Source organism: Fistularia commersonii, chromosome 5 (genome assembly GCF_037954325.1).
Source record: "Fistularia commersonii isolate RoL2024-O1a breed Wild chromosome 5, RoL_Fcom_v1.0, whole genome shotgun sequence".
Lineage (NCBI taxonomy): Eukaryota > Metazoa > Chordata > Actinopteri > Syngnathiformes > Fistulariidae > Fistularia > Fistularia commersonii.
Genome location: NC_141288.1, coordinates 2,076,068 through 2,093,257, shown reverse-complemented (window position 1 = coordinate 2,093,257; position 17,190 = coordinate 2,076,068). Strand labels below are relative to the sequence as shown.

Sequence of the window (17,190 nt, the reverse complement as noted above, 5' to 3'; positions counted from 1 at the left end):
GGTTGTAACGGGCGGTTATTTGAGTCACTGCTGCCTTTCTATCAGCTGGAACCAGTCTGGCCATTCTCCTCTGACCTCTGGCATCAACAAGGCATTTCCGCCCACAGAACTGCCGCTCGCTGGATATTTTTTCTTTTTCGGACCATTCTCTGTAAACCCTAGAGATGGTTGTGCGTGAAAATCCCAGTAGATCAGCAGTTTCTGAAATACTCAGACCAGCCCTTCTGGCACCAACAACCATGCCACGTTCAAAGTCACTCAAATCACCTTTCTTCCCCAAACTGATGCTCGGTTTGAGCTGCAGGAGATTGTCTTGACCATGTCTACATGCCTAAATGCACTGAGTTGCCGCCATTTGATTGGCTGATTAGAAATTAAGTGTTAACCAGCAGTTGGACCGGTGTACCTAATAAAGTGGCTGGTGAGTGTATATTTGGGGGGCCATATCACTCAAATACTTGGAAACTATGGAAGTGTGTGTGTGTGTGTTTGTGTGCACAAATAGGAGGATGTGCTTTCTCCAGGACGGCCAGGATGGAGCCTCCCGAGCTAAAGCATCACCCAAGCATATCAGAAAATCCCCACAACTCATTTATCTTTAAGTCAGCCCAGCTTTTTGACAAGCTTGTGTGTCTGCTTTAATTATGAATCTCTTTTGAAAATGGTTCTGTTTGCTGTCCAAACATGGTTAATATCTCCAACAGGACGCTGCATCCTTATGTGCTCACATAACTGCAAATATTGAAGTACAACATCTAAATCCCATGATTATCTTGCAGTGAAATCCAACTAAACATTTCCAACATTTCCTGCTAAAAGGTACACAAATGTATCTTCCTTTATTTTAAGTATCTGTTTTACATGCTGCAGGTTCATTCAATTCAATCTGAATAACTACAATTTGTAATTAAAACTGCATCAGATGTTCTCCTGTGCTGAAAAAAAAACTTACATACAACAGTATAAAGTTATATTTTATTTCACATATACATATCATACAATGTCACAAATTAGGAAAAGGGTTTTGAAATTAAAAGACTTTATTACAGGAACTATGGGACCAGTGTGGAGGAAATAGCGACCTCTAGTGGTATCATTGGGTATTGCAGCCAAATGAGCACCATTTCTTTTTATTTTTCCTTTTTTTTTGGAAGTGTGTATCACAGCAGTTGTGTGTCACTGCAAATGTTTCAGGCATAGACAGAAAAAGAAAATCACTATTTGCAAGGTTTGTTTTCTCTGGACTATTTTAAGGATGAGATGGGCATTTATATTTTCTATTCTGGTTGAAAAATGTGAGACAAGAGTTGAAGTCAGACAAAAATGAAACAAAAAACATTTTGGTGTCGAAGTATTAGCTTCCCGCTTAGAGAAACATCGGCTAAAGCGGACTGCCGCCGTCACTTCTAGCAAAACGTAGTTCACAAACGGAGGTAAATAGAAAATATTTACAAGCATCTTTTCTAAAACAAAACCATAAAAGCAGTTTATGTCCAATGTCAGTGACTTGCGACGCTGGGATGGAGGGGTTTGACCCGAACCAGCCGGGACAGGCCCAGTCGCAGGCCTGGACCGGGAGACTTGACGGCCGCGCCCGTGGAGGCGGAGGGGCTTCTTCCGACGAGTCCTGCGGAGAAAACCCATCACACACACGCGTCTTCGCTTGATCGATCGGACCCGAGGCGTTCTCTCTTACCTGGCGGGTTCCACTTCGGGACTCTGGCACCTGCCGGGCTCGTAGAGACTGCCTTCGGCTTGGAGACCGCGGCCACGGACGATGGTCTTTTAGAGGCGGGCGGGCTCCTCACCGCCGTGGAAGCTGCGGATGCAAACCCCTTCTTGTCACCACAACGTCATGGTCAGTCAATCAGTTATCTCCCAAAAAAAAATCTATATTAATCCTGGTTTAATGAATGACTTAACAGGGTTGCTGCATTTTCTGCAACATCTTTCCTTTTTGTTTTGTTTTTTTAGAATTTAATGTACATTTTCGGGTCATTTCTTGCTAAGTTCTGGAAAATTGTGCACTTTTCCCCCTCCTCAGGTGTCGTAAACCTGATTGTGCCCAAAGGCACTATGTATAGGTCAGCTTCTGAAATAAGCAGCGTCAAACCTGCGGACTGGGGTTTGGGCTTTGTCGATTTCGCCGGTCGCTTCTCTTTCTTGGACACGGGAGGCTGTTTGGTCACTTCGCGATTGGCCGCCTTCTCCTTTTTGGGTTTTTTCACTTTCTTTACAGTGAATTCCTCATCTTCGCTCTCTGGCGGCTCGCTGAAATCTTCATCGCTTTCCGAATCTGCAAATTATATCCCAAACGATAGAAGAGCTTTTCCCAAACGCACACACACATCTGTAATTAAATGGAATCCAGATATTTAAGAATGGACGGCAGGGTGACGACCTGGAGTCAGTTTGGGCTGATAATCCTCATCTTCCTCTTGCAGGATTTTCCTCTGCGTTTCTGTTGCTTTGGATGCAGACGTCCTTGGTCTGGAAGGGGTTTCTCTCTCTGGGGTGATTTCATCCAGGCCTACGGAAAGCACAATAAATCCTTCTGCTCTGGATACGATATGTAGAGCGAAACTGGGCAGAAGTGGGAGGACCGAACCCAAAAGTGACGTATCCACACTGCAGTTGGAAAAGTGCAAGGAAGCTGGATCTGTGTTCTCGTCTGCAGGCAGCTTAACCTCCACCGCCTCTCCTGAAGACATTTGTCGGAACGTAAGCGCAAGTTTTTCTCCATATGTACACTTAGAAACAACGTCTGACCAGCCACAACTTACCTTTACCGAGGGTTTGCGGTTCCTTTACCTCATCTGTATTATTGAGCATTGAAAGCGTAATGGCCGCCTCCAGATCCCTGTCTAACAGTTTCTCATCCAGCGGCTTCCTGCGAGATAAACATACAACGCAGTAAGTATAAACACAAGAATCGATATGAAAAATAAAGAGCGTTATCGAAACGACTCTCTTGAACCACCTACCTGGCCTTAGGGATCAGTGAATTGGACTCCTGACTTGAGGACTTGCTGGATTTTTTAGGATTCTGAAGCTTCTCAGCCTCCCTGGGCTTCTTGCTGGGGGGAGCAGGCACGATGGCGAAGTCCTCCTCTGTGCCATCGTGCAGAAGAAAGGACAAGTAAGTTGTTTTCTTTTTTGGGTCTACCTCTGCCATCTATCAGCTCCAAATGTGCATGAAGAGTTCCTGCAGGACTGCAGAGGTGCAATCCTGCAGGCCTGTTGAATGTGACCCCGTTCTCTTTGTCAGCTTGTGTTTCCTACTTCCCTTGGAGTGGAAAATAAACCAAATCTCCCTGCTGCTCACTGTGAACACAGCAATTTAGATCCACCACAAGGGATGATGGACGATCTGATGTATCTTTAACACAGCTTTGCTAAGTTGGACAGCTTTAGCTCACCATCGTCGAAGTCCTTCGTCTCGCAGTAATTCACAGCTTTGGTCTTCCTGTAACCAGAAAAGCCGTGTTAGCATGGAAATTCGAGAATTCGGGAATCGGGACAGCGATAATGTCTCAAACCTCGATGGTCGCTCCATGTCTCCAGAGGGAAGCAGAAAGTAGGAGCTGCCGTTCCTCTGCTAGCATTCAGTTAAACAGCTGTTAGCTCGCTGCTAATAAGCTAACGTCCGCTAAATTAGCAAGCTAACTATTTTCCCCACCACAAGCTGATACCGCCAAGCGATTATTTACGCATGGTCATCGGACAAGTTGAATGTGCAAGAGAGTTAATTTAGAGGTTAATTTATCCAGTCACTCGCAGAGCATCGCTATTATTTTTAACCAGCCCGCCTTTACTGACGAGAAGTGACGCATTGTTGACCTATCTGACGAAAAGCTACAGCAGATTCGATAATGTAAGGTTGAAAAATAATAAATAATGTTTAAAAATAATGCTTCAATTGATACATTATTCAGAGTACGAATTTGTGAAATAAATTGTCATCACGTCGGTTTTTATATTTTTATCCCCCCCCCCTCCCCACGACGAATATGTCGAATCTGCTTCTCTTAAATAGGTCATAGCTGTCGGGTAGCCGGATCTGAAGCAACCGCAACATGGGTTAGTACATGTTCTGGTTTTGTAAAATTAAAATAATAGATATATATTTATATTTTTTCTATTTACAACATCTGAAAATTAATAACAACGACTACCGCCCTTTTTTGTCCCCATGAACAGGTAACAGAATGGCCGGTCCTAAACTTTGTTTTTTGGTGTCCGAGCTGTTTGGAAACGGAGAGCCAGGTGAGTCACAATCTTAATTAAGCTAAACTTGGGGGGGAAAAAATGTTTGTTTATTTTGTTGCTATTTTAAAAATCAATAATTAAAACCATAATGAACACGTTACTTACTGATGGGAACAAAACTACAGAATTAGTTCAGGTTTTCAAATTAAACTGCTTTGCATGTTCTGCTAATGTCTCATGACAAAAGAAGCTCAGAAATAATGATGTTACCAATCTATTGTCAACATTTTAAAAAAAGCCGAAGAAAGGATTAAAAATCTGACGTTTCACACTCTATTTTTAATCCATTCATACAAGCATGAAATTAAGGTTTACACATTGACAATAATAATAAATCAATACATAATAAAAATAAAACAGACACATGAAATGAATCAAGAAAAAGTGCAAAACTATTATAAAATAAAATGTAAAATCAACGTTTAAACAATGTTCAACAAGCAATATTGGTAAGTGCTTCCTGTTTGGCTTTCTCTAAGCAATTGTCAAACTTGGGGGAAACTGACCACAAATTTACTAAAGAAATGTAATTAAGAAAAAATAAATGAGACCCCGGTCAAAGGAAAAAGATAAGAAGGATGGATTTACTTAAACTGAGAAATGATAAGGGCATATAATAAAAAAAAAGTAAAAAAAGCGCACTGGGAACATACTAGACATACTAAAATAGAAAATTTCAGAAATAGGAATTTTTCTCTGAAGTTGTGAATACATTTTAAAAGGTCAGCGGCTTAAAAGCTTATTAAAGCTTCACATTACACCATCGACACGTCTGGCTTGGGACACACAGTTGATTTTATTCATGCCGTGTGTCTGTATATATTTCTCATCCCCATGTGTGAATTGGCCATCTGGAATTTAATCAAAGTGTAAGGAATCAACCTAAAAAGTTTGGATTTAATGCAAAAATAGCATGTGTATCGGTGAAACCAGGGAGGCCAGCAGTGACCCAGCAGGTGGCAGCAAGTTCCTCTGCCTCCAGAGGAACCCATCCGCCGAGCGACAGGAACATGCCAAGTCGCCTACACTCGGGGCAGGAAGTAATCACGGATCCCTCTGAAGCTCAAAAAAATGGAAATCGCTCGGTCTTTACTGCACTTCAGAGAGCGCGGCGGCAGCCATCCCAAAGGTTGTCATTTTGCAGTTTGCGAGTGGGTGGCTGTCGGCTGCGGTTCGTCACACACTGGACCTGGAGCAGACGCTCGGGGATGTGATGATCCATGTGTTTCGGACCCAGACAAGGGAGGCAGACATGTAGCTGTGGTCACACATTCCTCAACTCCTCCGGCGCTTCCTACAGCCACGACCAAAATATCAGATCCTGTCATGCAAACACTGCGGTCACAACATTATACTTCCATTCACACGTGAATATATTTATGTTGTGTTTGTTAGCAGAGTGGCAACAGCCGCGGGGACGACAGGTGACTCGCCGATCACCTGTGAGATCGCCGTAACGCCTTTGCGAAGCGTGACGTAACGACCCGGCGTGTCCGGCCTCGCTGCAAATGTACATCTCCTTTTAACTTGGAACAGGAAATGATAAGTTGAACCTCTATTCTTTATGTTCCCAAACAAAGTCACATGACCGCCGGCGGAGGACGGAGGAGAACACAAACATTTAACTAAAAGTAGAAATCCAGTCCAGTGTTTAAAAAAAAAAAAAAAAAAAAAAAAAGAGGGGACGGGGAAATTTATCCCATTTTTAAATATTGCTATATATGACATTTAATATCCCACTGAAATGGCTTTATTTTTTAAAAAAAATGCACATTTTACCTTGTGCTTTCCATAGTTGATATTGTCATTTGTAGTATCTAAAATTAGTTTAAAGAAAAAAAAAAGATAGAACTTCCTGTTATAGCTTACATCATCATACCTGGTCATGTAACCCTAACCCACAAAAATAGATATTTGGAACTTTTAAGCCTTTAGTCACTTTAAATTATTCTCACATTTGGAATATTTTGCTTACATTGAGGGGAGTCAAAGGTTAAGATGGCTATACTGTGAACACAGAATTTTTCCGTAAATGTTTGATGGATAAAAATCAAAAACGAGTCAAGGGTCAGCAGCACTGGAACGCCGGTCGAGGGTTTGACAGCTAAAGTTAAGTAATCGAGTCTAGACTATAAATATTGTGGATGTAGAGGTAAATATAGAGGTAATTGTAAATTAATTCCAGTTTCCTCAGCGCTGAATGAGGCGTCATGGAAAAAACGAAATAGGAGAGTGAATGGAAAGCTGCGATCTGATGCCGATGCATATAATGCCAAATATTTTCTTCTTTATTTATAAATTTCATGGAATATATTCTCATACAAACCCCACAGGGAGCCAAAATAAAAACATATCAAATGGTGCAATTTATCATCACACCTCCATTTATTATCGAGTGGGCCTACTTATGTTTGTAGGTTGAAGTACCTGAATTTTGTTTTTAATTAATTGCACAAAACTTTGCTTCAAGTTTACCCCTTTAAACTATATATATTTGCACATCTATGTTTCAGAGAGATTCAGCCAGTGGGCAGGAAAATGCAACCATAATGTCAAGTTGAATTAAAAAAATAGTTGTTTTTTTTTTTTTTATACCTTTGCCAGTTCTCTGTAACTTATTTTTATAATGTAGCACATCCCTTATTTTTCCATATTGATGTGGAAATATTCATAAAGATAACAACGGGCGGCAACATGAGATACCAGCCGAATTATGCAATAATTGTTAAAAAAAACACTCGTGCCGGACGTCACCCGTACAGATAACCTCTCGTCCTAAAAGTACCTGATAGTTTTCAGATCCATAAACTATGTACACCTGTTTAGTTTGAGGGTATTTTTAAAAAAGCCCTAACTGTGGCTTCTATTCACAGCAGCGGCAGGCCCTATTACCAGACCGCCCTAGACTGCACCCAGCTCCGTCCGCTAACCTGTTTGTTAGCCGTGAGGTCATCGCTGGTGTTAATTTGAGCGTGTTAGTTGGAAGTGGTCAGGAGGCAGTTTCCCCCTCAACCACTGATGTGAATACCGTCATTATGTCCTGCATGGCTTCTCAGACTGGTAGTTTGTGTGGGGCTCGCTCTGGTCCCCACGCCGTTGTCCTTGTATGGTTGTTCCTGCAGACGGAGACGAAGCTGTTGTTATTTACATTCCGCGCAGGGCAAAGAATAAATAGATCGCTCCTTTACAATCGAGAGATTTCGCGACGCATCGCCGTGTTTCGCGTACGTCGAATAGCGAAGGAAGGAAAGCGTGTTTTCCACACAAACTTATTGGTTATTTCGCCGAGATGCCGGGGATTATTTTTAGCGCCCTACATGACATTGATGGTCGTGGATTCGTCGGGGTTCTGTTGGGGGGCACCAGTTATTTACAAGCCCCCGCACTAAATATGGCTTGATGAATTCCTAAGTGTTTCGGATATCCGGCGTTGCAGTTGTGTCAGTGCGGTGTTGTTATTTGTGACCTAGAAATGGCCTCGCATCAGATGTCTTTTTAGTCGTGGACCAGCGGCGACCGCAGCACAGCCGCAGCGGCCGCGGCTCGAGCCAGGGAACCAGAGTGGGCAGACATGTCTGTCAATCAGTGGCTTCCGGGGGTTTGTTTTCTAAGAACTTGTCGTTTTAAATGCGTTCTTTTTTTCTTTTGCTCTTCCCCGGCGTACACACATGGCAGCCGCAGGGCTAATTGCTAGGGATATGGGAGCTCAGAGTGGAACAATCACGGGGATATTTTAAGAAGTGTGGGCTTGTGACTGCTTAAATTTAGGACGACACGCAAGATGCGGCAGGAGACGCGGTAATGCAAAAATTCATTAAAGTGATGAATGCGCTTTTTTTTTTTACAACACATTTAATCTGTTTATTTCCATGTGCCGGACGGAAGGAATCGGATGGAGGCGAGCGCCACGAGTCCTTCAAGTATTTAAACGCTCTCCTTGGAGGAATCCGATGACAAAAAAAACAGACGCAACCGATGACACGGAAATATTTTAAACCATCCGTCACTTTGGAATATGAGTTTGCTAACGTGTCGATCGGGATTAAAAAAACGCAACTTCCCGGGTGCCGCCGCCGATGTTTTCGCAACGCGTGGCGGATTCTGCCACTCTATCGGCATCTGTTTTGAACATCCTGATAGAGGGAAGCTGTGGGAGTGTCTCCGTTTCCGTTCGAGCAAAATGTTTGCGTGGTGAATCGCCCGAGCCGCCAGCCGGGGAGGTCAGTTCAGTCGGCTGCAAACTGCAACCTCGACTCTTGGTGCCGGTAAATCCTACATGTGATCCTCTAAGGCAGGGGTTTCAAACTCGTTTTCACCGAGGGCCACATCAGCATTATGGTTGCCCTTAAAGTAACACTAAATATAACCAAATATTATGACATGAAATGATTAACTGAGTTTATTACTCATTCCAATCCAAAATGTTACATATGCATTTGCATAGATGCAAAAAAAAAAAAAAAAAAAAAGTTTGCTTTTATATTGTCAGGTTAAGAAACCAACATTACTCCGTCAATTAATGATCAAACTATCCAAGGGAATAAAGAAAAATATCGTGCAACATTAATTATGACATAAACTTTGTTCAAAAAACCATCAGCTTTTCTCTTCCTGGACATTTAGGGATCATTTGTATTTCTCAATTCCATTTGTTGAAAATGGCATTAATATGGACACGCTGCGATCTAACGGTGTGACGCCGTCACTTCATGATCGATACGAATTGCGGGAAATGCAGTTTATGGTCAAGGCACGCGTTCGACTTGTTCATTTTTAAGACTATCAGACCTTTTCAGACGTTTTCGGGCCACAGAAAATGAGGTGGCGGGCCACATTTGGCCCACAGGCCTTGAGTTTGACACAAACTCCTCAGCCTTGCAGGTGACTACTCGGTCCTTTAAGTTTATAAAGATTAGAGAAAATGTTTCCTTCCGGCTCGCGAGATGAGGAAACATCGGTCTTCCCCCAAGTCTGTGAAGTTAGTATTTTCCTGTTGAATCGCTTCTTATCGCTCGTTTTGAAAGCGATCGTCGGGATTTTCTGCTACGTTTTTGGACGGAGGCGAGAAAACGTGTTCTGCATTATGAATATATTATTTTTAAGCGATGCCCTTGGCCGAGAAAAATTCAACATGGCCACTTTTCCACCGTGACCGTATTGAGGGCAGCATGAGTAGCACGGCATTGTTTCCTGCGCTCCGCTTCGGCGCCTGGAGGGCACCCGGGGAGCTGTCTCATCGGCGTGACCTTTCCACGGGAGGTCACGGGCGGAAAGCGGCGATCACATGAGATCTGAGTCACTCCCGTCCGGTCGTGCCTGGGATGCACGTCTCTCACCGGCGTCTCGTTTGACGGATCGGATTCTCCGTCTTGGGTTTTCGACAAATTGCTTTTACCTGCCCGTCAGGGAAAATGCAAATGACGTCAGCCGAGCGGAGGTGGGCTCTGCCGTCATCTGCATTGCGGGGCTGCAAAGTTCAGCGAGTGACAAATTCTCGGCGAGATGTTTTCGCCTCGGCCTCCCGGCAGAGCGACTGCGATTCAAATCAAATTACCTGGCCGTCGCTGCAATGCAGTCATCGAGAACCCCCGCGCAGGAGCTGGATGTCGTAACATCTGACCGACACCAGAGGGAGATGTCAGAGCAGGAAGACGCTCCACTGAGATGTACACTGCTCAAAAAAATAAAGGGAACACTTAAAAAACACATCCTAGATCTAAATGAATGAAATATTCTTATGAAATACTTTGCTCGTTACACAGTTGAATGTGCTGACGACAAAATCACACAAAAATGATCAATGGAAATCAATTGTATCAACCCATGGAGGTCTGGATTAGGAATCACACTCCAAATTAAAGTGTAAAAACAAACTCCAGGCTGATCCAACTTTGATGTAATGTCCTTAAAACAAGTCGAAATGAATCTGTGTGGCTTCCCGAGTGGACACTATGATTTCACACAAGTGTGATTGACTTGGAGTTACATTGTGTTGTTCAAGTGTTCCCTTTATTTTTTTGAGCAGTATATTTTCCCCCCCAAACACACCGACTCCCCTGGCTCTGTTTTCCACTGGAGAATGAATAGATGCGTCTTCTCGCCGCTTATTATTAGAACACGGACCTGCACTTCCTGGTGTGTCTAAGTTGAGCCGTGATACCAAGTTTGTGCACTTCCTAGCCTTGAACTTAGCAAGTCAATATTTTCCTTTAGTGGCATCTAAAACACAGATTTTCACACAAAACAAACTATCCCGTTTGTCAATAGTCTTTTTTTTTTTTTCATGTTCTGATCATAAAGGTGACCGTTTGGTGCTTTTACATTCAGATAACTGTTATTATTTGTGATTAGCAGTTCTTAACCTCCATCTGTAACTACTTCTCCTCTCTTCCTCTACATACAGAAGCCCCGTCCTGCAAGGGATGAAGACCAGAGGAGTGAAGGTCAGCGACCAAATACACCCTTAGGTACTTCAAGATGATCCTACTATACTTTCTGTGTGGAGTCTTCCTGCCCCGTGGGGTTCCTCCAGGTTCCCAAACACATGCAGGAGGTTCTTGGAGACCTACGTTGCCCAGATGTGGGAGTGAGAGAATGAATGGTTGCATGTTTCACCGTGTGAATCTTCTTTGTCTCTTTATGGCTCAGAATGGTTGGATGTTTCTCAACGTGGCGTTATGATTGACAGGCGACCGGCCCCGAGTGCGGGATAGATGGTAAGAATGAATGACTGTGCGTTCAAATCTTTCAGTACTAAAACGGAGTTTCAGTCAGGACTCCGTTTCTCACTGTGCAAAAATGTACACGAACCAAAAAACCAGTTGCCGTCTCGTTCGCGTGGCGCAATAACTTGGACGGGGATCTGAAATCTGCCGCCGTATCGTTTTTTTCCTCGCCGTTCGCCCTCGCATCTCATTTAAATTCTGATGATTCCGCCTTTCGATCGCGAAAGCCGGTGTCGGCGGGGATCCGCAGCGCTCTCCGCCAGGGGTGAACACGAGGAGAGCCGTCTTTCTCTTTACAATGCAGCCCAGATTCCCCCTCCCTCCCCCCCCCCCCCCCGCCATCCTCCTCAAGGATGCCTCCGGAAAACCGGAGCTGTCAGGATCCCCTTGTTTACTTCCTTTTCACGCTCGGCAGCCAGACGGGCACGTGGGTCGATCCCGACGTCAGTCGAGCTCAGAAGCGAATACCCCGTTTGCGTCTTTTTTTTTTTTTTCTAGACGGAAACGTCAAAAAAAATCCCATCCAGGTTGCGAAGAGAACCCGTCTGTCAATATGCTGCTTTTTTTTTTTTTTTTTTTTTTTTTTTCCAAAAGCTGGCAACTTTTTTTTTCCTGAAACCCGGTCTGGGTAAACCCCAACTTGCCAATGATTCCTGCGGATCATTCTTGAATCTCATTTGTTATTAGTTGCTCTCCAAGACAAGCAGCATGCCAAAACCTTTGATTAACTCCCTGCGGGTGTAGATTTCATCCAGCAGGGGCCTTGACGAAAATAGACGATCTGATCTTTGTTGTGCTGGCAGAATGACAGGATCCCTTTCCAGGATGACTCACTCTCTCAGCGGCATGCCATTCCTGACGCTCTCCTCCACCCGTCAGCCAAATTGCCTTGATACCCCGCTCATTGCCACCTCTCGGCCGACCCCCCCCCCCCGCCCCCGACCGGCGGAGCGAGGTGGTCGCATCCTCAGGCCCTGCCGGGATGGTTTTCGTCCTATAGGGGTGAGAACGTGCAAAGCGGCGAGCAAATGTGTGAGAGAATTCCTCGCATTCTGCTGCTCGATACCGGTGGCTCCGCTCGGTGTTGGGTTCCTGGGAGAGGGGGAAGAGGAGCCAGGAGAGTCGGCAGCCGACTCAGCAGCTGACACCTCCTGTGATCTCTGTCTCCTCCTGCGGCCATAAACCAAATCATCTGACTTTTCAGCAGAGGGGCCACGTAAACACGGCGTTCGACTTTGAGAGACGCTGCGTCGCCCTTTCGGTGAGGATGGAGCGGCCCGAGCCAGGAAAACACAAGCCTGCGGAAACTGAGACGTTTATTCCCCTTCGATTATTTCACCGGCGGTGTACCTCGAGGACCCGAGGTGTTCTGCTGCGGCACGGGAGTCGGCGTAACTTCGGGCCCCCGGGAGTCGTGCGAAAACCCGCCGATGAAGCTAATCGGCTGACACGCGCGCCCCAAGTTGACGCTCAATCGAGCGAGACGTGAAGATGGTCGGCGGCGTTAGCGAGCTGACGGCTGTGCTGAGGTTGAAAGCCGCCCCCGATCACGTCCCGCCGAACTGCCGACCGCGCACCTTTCGGCTCTTCGGGGACGAGATCGTGATTACTGGGCTTTTAGGGAGATCAATGGTCGTTGACGTCAGCCGGAGCGCCGGGGTCGTCTCCCGTTCCCGCCGATTCCCCTCCAGATCCGCGGCTTATGATTTTAGTCATGGCGCCGAAACACGGGAGCGACGTCGTAATTTGACTAATGGAAAGAGCTCTTGTTTAAAATGCAGATGGAACAGCATTCAGACGCCATCTCCCCTCCGCATCGTGACGTGTTTCCACAGGCTGACAGGACACGTCAAAATAAACGGCAGGGATCGCAGTGACTCACCGTTTGGACCCGCACCTCCGTTCAATCAGAACCCACGGAGCTGCCGAAAACAGTCGACCGTAAACACCTCGCTCAAAATCTGGAGCCGTCACCGATATTACTTTTCCCCCCAAAGGTTGAGTCGACGGTCTGAGGTCATGAACAACTCAAAGCCATCAGATCCAGCAAAGACAGCGCGTACCGTCCCGACTGATGTTTCACCAGGAGAAAGATCAGCCTGAAATGACACGTTGACGTATCTTCCTTTTTTCGGGCCAGACGTTCCGCTTGTTCGCCGTCGACCTCCTGCCCCTCCGTTGGTCTGCGACCCCTGATTCTGGAACCTCCAGAACCGATGTTAGAAATCCAAGCATCCAATGACAATGGACTCCGAGAATGGAAAATTCTTATAGGTCAAGTCATTAGGATTCAGGTGGAGACCAATGTGATACGACGCGTAACGCGACTTTTCTCTGAAAACAGGAAAAAGTCCAAGAACAAAAGTACATCCAACCAATGTAAGACGTCTTTCTTGTATCGCAGCGCGTGACACTCGCCAATGAATCCCAGCGTAAAACAACATTTCCTAATAACTTGATGGGAGGAGGCGACGTAATCGCGTGGCGCTGTAAGTCGAGCACCTGCTTTACGCGCTCGGATCGACCGATATGGTTCCGGGCGACGCCATCAACACCACATATTTTGCTATAAGATAAGATAAGAACAACTTTATTTGTCCCGAGGAAAATTGTCATGCCAGAGTTTCAAGTAAAACATAACAATTATAGATAATAGTAGGAAGGAGGGAGACTAAGAAATACAAAGGCGACGGCGAACCTCCACACAATGCGTTTTATATTTTCTGGTGTCTTTCCCGGTGGTACCGGGGAGACACTTGCACATCTCTTTAAAATCATTTATCTTTTTCTGGGTCTAATATCGAAGCTGAGTTACGTCCCAGGAAAAAAAATGTGATTAAAAACTTTTATCTGCGGGTTAATTCAACACAGAAAGTGCCTGTCATGGACTGCCTGCTATTTGTTATAACTTTGTGTCCCAACTAATTGCTAAAGTCAAATACCCTGTGGAGTAATATTATCAGGATACCGATAGGATCAATTTAATCAAAACACGCCCGGCCGGTCTGATCTGGAGGGGAAAAAAAAAAAAAAAATCGCTGTGTCATGAGCTGCGTTTTCTGACTGGTGTAAAAGTCACCTCTGCCTGGCTTTTTATTTCCCCTTAGTCACTCTCCACGCCCAATTTAGCAGCAGCCACATCTTCCTCTGCAAGGTGCACCGGCGGTACCCTTGAAAAGTTATTTTTACCAGGAACGTATCCCATCTTTCCAACCGTTTTCTTCCCCCTCAACAGCAGCTAAGCCTCCACGTAATTTGTAACGAAGAGGAATCGGGTCAGACGCGGTGTATTATTTCAGCCGCTCCGTGTGTTTTTTATCAGCGTTGCATTTCGCTGCTTCTCCCTGTCGCGGATCCAGTGCAGGATCCATCTTTTTTTTTTTTTTTTTTGGCTGTTGAATTATACATCAGCTGGTTCAGCAAGATTTCTAAACCTTCCGCTAATTTGCCCACATCACCGCCATCTGCTCAACAATACAGCTTTGCCGGTGAAGTGCGCCGCTCTCGCACGGAACGGATGTGGACGTGAAGGTCAAATATCCCGTTCAGGCAGGAGGCGCCAAATATCGGTAAAAGTTGCCACGGTGCGAAACCTGCTGCAGTGCAGAGGTGGCTCTCCGGGGGCAGAAGCCCGTGGTTACTTCTGGAGAGGTTAAAGGCATTAAAAGCAGACATGTCGGTGTTCAATCCCTGCCGCGATTGGGCGAGAGGCGGCGACCACGCAGGTCGGCCCACCTGAGGTCAGTCGGAACATGAATGAAAAAAATATTTAATCCGTTCATGTCGTATAAGTGTGTTGCTTTTCGGTTATTCGCCCTTCCGACGTCATTCGGAATCCTCATTCAGCCCCTTGGAAAAATGAATCGCCCAACCCTGCATATTTTTTGGGAGGAACCCGAACGGGAACCCCTGTGCAGACACGGGAGAGAACATTCACACTCCACATAAAAAGTATAGGATTGTTATTTTTAAGTAACCGGGGATCTTCTTGATGTGAGGCAGAAGCACCAACCACTGCATTTAAATGTCTCCCTAATGCTAATTTTCAGTAACGTCACAACCGGCTCCACGGGAAACCAGATCCCAAATCTCTGTTTTCCAGGTTCCACTGCCGCAGGTGGAAAGCTCTCCCTCGGCAGCTTTCTGTCACGAGTGTCAGGATACAAATACAAAGAAGGTGACCGAAATGACGTTGCGGTTGGAGCCGCCAGGCAGGACGTCCAGAGGAAGACCAGAGAGGAGGTCTAGGGATGGAGAGGAAGGGCATTGGCGGTGGGGAGCAGCCCAAAGGACAAGGTAAGTCTTCCTCAGAAGTATTTGTGTGTTTTGGCACTTTTGCGACCGCGGCAGGCTGATGTACTGTAATTTCTGGACTATTGAGCGCGCCTGAATATAAGCCGCACCGGCTAAAAATAACTAAATAAACATGTGTACATATAAAGCCCGCAGTTGTCTATAAATATATATGAATAAATATGTACATTAAAAGTGAAATGAATTTAAAAAAAAATCATGAAATATAGATAAAAATAACTAAATATATATAGGAGTTCATATATAGGCCGCACTTGTCTATAAGCCACAGGTGTCCACGTTGTAGCATATTTACACAGAAACATTTTCTTTAACTTTAATTCAATTCATAGCTGTAACGTCCACAAATTTGTACTGGAAATGCTTTTTTTTCCCAAGCACTGCCTGTAACACGGCTGATGAACAAGATTAATAATAAATAACACAAGGAAAAATCCATCCATCCATTTTCTATCCCTGCTTTCTATCTTGGTTTTCCTCCTGCGCACTAAAACTAAAAAGTGGTCTTCTTCAATGTCGCCATTAAACGTCCTCAGAATTTGACGGTTATTTCATCGATCCGACGTGACCAGGCAAAATATTGTGGCGACGTGAACCTCATTAACCCAGAAAAATCCATAAATTAGCCGTTGTTTATGTAAATTAGTTGTTGTTTATGCCGCGGTATTCAAAGCTTATAGTCCGGAAATTACGATAATCAGTTTTAATCAATTATTTACCACCTAATGTATCCAAAAAGCGTCCCCCCCGGTAGCGTAGCTTCTGCGGCGGCGTTCGTCCCGAGACAGGGACGTGCTGCGGGGGGACAATAGGGAATCATCCGTCTCCGAAACTAGCCTGGACTGATTGTTATTGCCCGTCAGCGTCGGCCGTTCTGCCGTCATTCCAGAGAAATCCTCCTCCGAGGCCGGGTCCCCCCCAGCTGCCGCCGCAATATCGTCCCCTAAACCCCACGTTAATAAAACGGTAATTGAAAGAGCTTTGCATCTTCCTGTATCGAGTTTCTTACACTTTTAATAAGATGTACAAAAGGCGTTTGTGTGCGCGCGGCCTCTGCCCCGTCCTCCGACTGATGTCTGCGCTCGTATGCCAGCAGGCACGCGCTAAATAGATCTTCTAATTGAATCGCGGGCAGCTGACCCGACCGAGGACGACGCTTTTTCCTCCCGCTTCAGTCGCTCCTTTCGTCTCTGACGGGGACTTCGGCCCTCAAATGGCGCCAAAATCAATCTGTCGCGTCGCATAAGAGAGATCGGACTCCGTCTCTGCGTTTTTGTTAAGTTGTGCAACCGGGCAGCATGTTATCGTGCACGTATCCGTGGATGAAAGGGTGAATGTTGGTCACTGATGTGAGAATGAGCGGGCGAACAGTTGCACGTCACTATATCAGGGGTGTCAAACTCATTTTCACGGAGGGCCACATCAGCATAACGGTTGCCCTCAAAGGGCCAGTAACAGTTCTCACGGGGCCACATTCGGCCCGCCGGCCTTGAGTTTGACACGAGCTCTATATGATGTTTGAATCAGGGAGAATAATTGTCGGTCCCTAAATGACGTGTGAATGAGTGAGCGAATGGTTGTACGTTTCTATGACGTGGGAATTGTTGCGTTTCTCTACAATGGAGACGTGTGAAAGAATGAATGACAGGGTGAATTTTTCTATTTCTCTGTATGACCTGCAGATGAGAGGATGAATGTTTGTCTCTGAATGATTTGTGAATGAGAAGGTGAATTTCTGTATGTCTCTATAAGACATGAATGAGTGAATGAATTGCTCTCCGGTGCTTTGAGAGGGTGAGTGTCCTTATGATCGATCCGAGATGAACCCATTGACCGCTAGCTTAGCCTCCGGCTCCATGGCAACCCCGACTGCAGGATAACC

The 17,190-nt window shown here is 45.4% G+C and overlaps 1 protein-coding gene and 1 long non-coding RNA gene across 3 annotated transcripts; one reads left to right on the top strand and one right to left on the bottom strand.

Moving 5' to 3' along the window:
* Nucleotides 1-1,027: 1,027 nt before the first annotated feature.
* On the bottom strand, nt 1,028-3,829 carry rad51ap1 (RAD51 associated protein 1). Of its 2 annotated transcripts, XM_086146357.1 has the most exons (9): nt 3,540-3,829; nt 3,420-3,466; nt 2,985-3,111; nt 2,784-2,890; nt 2,609-2,701; nt 2,402-2,530; nt 2,114-2,296; nt 1,697-1,819; nt 1,028-1,627 (listed from the first exon to the last, which is right to left on the bottom strand). In XM_086146357.1, exons 1-9 carry the CDS (start codon nt 3,554-3,556, stop codon nt 1,500-1,502), a joined length of 954 nt encoding a protein of 317 aa, XP_086002483.1. In that variant the 5' UTR covers nt 3,557-3,829; the 3' UTR covers nt 1,028-1,499. The 2 variants fall into 2 exon arrangements, with proteins under 2 accessions (XP_086002483.1, XP_086002482.1); XM_086146356.1 differs by having other exon boundaries at nt 2,402-2,701.
* Nucleotides 3,830-4,054: 225 nt separating this feature from the next.
* LOC147233785 (uncharacterized) lies at nt 4,055-15,284 on the top strand. Its single transcript, XR_015106089.1, has 4 exons — nt 4,055-4,080; nt 4,201-4,266; nt 10,673-10,712; nt 15,097-15,284. It is a non-coding gene; the product is annotated as an uncharacterized LOC147233785 (long non-coding RNA).
* Nucleotides 15,285-17,190: the final 1,906 nt, after the last annotated feature.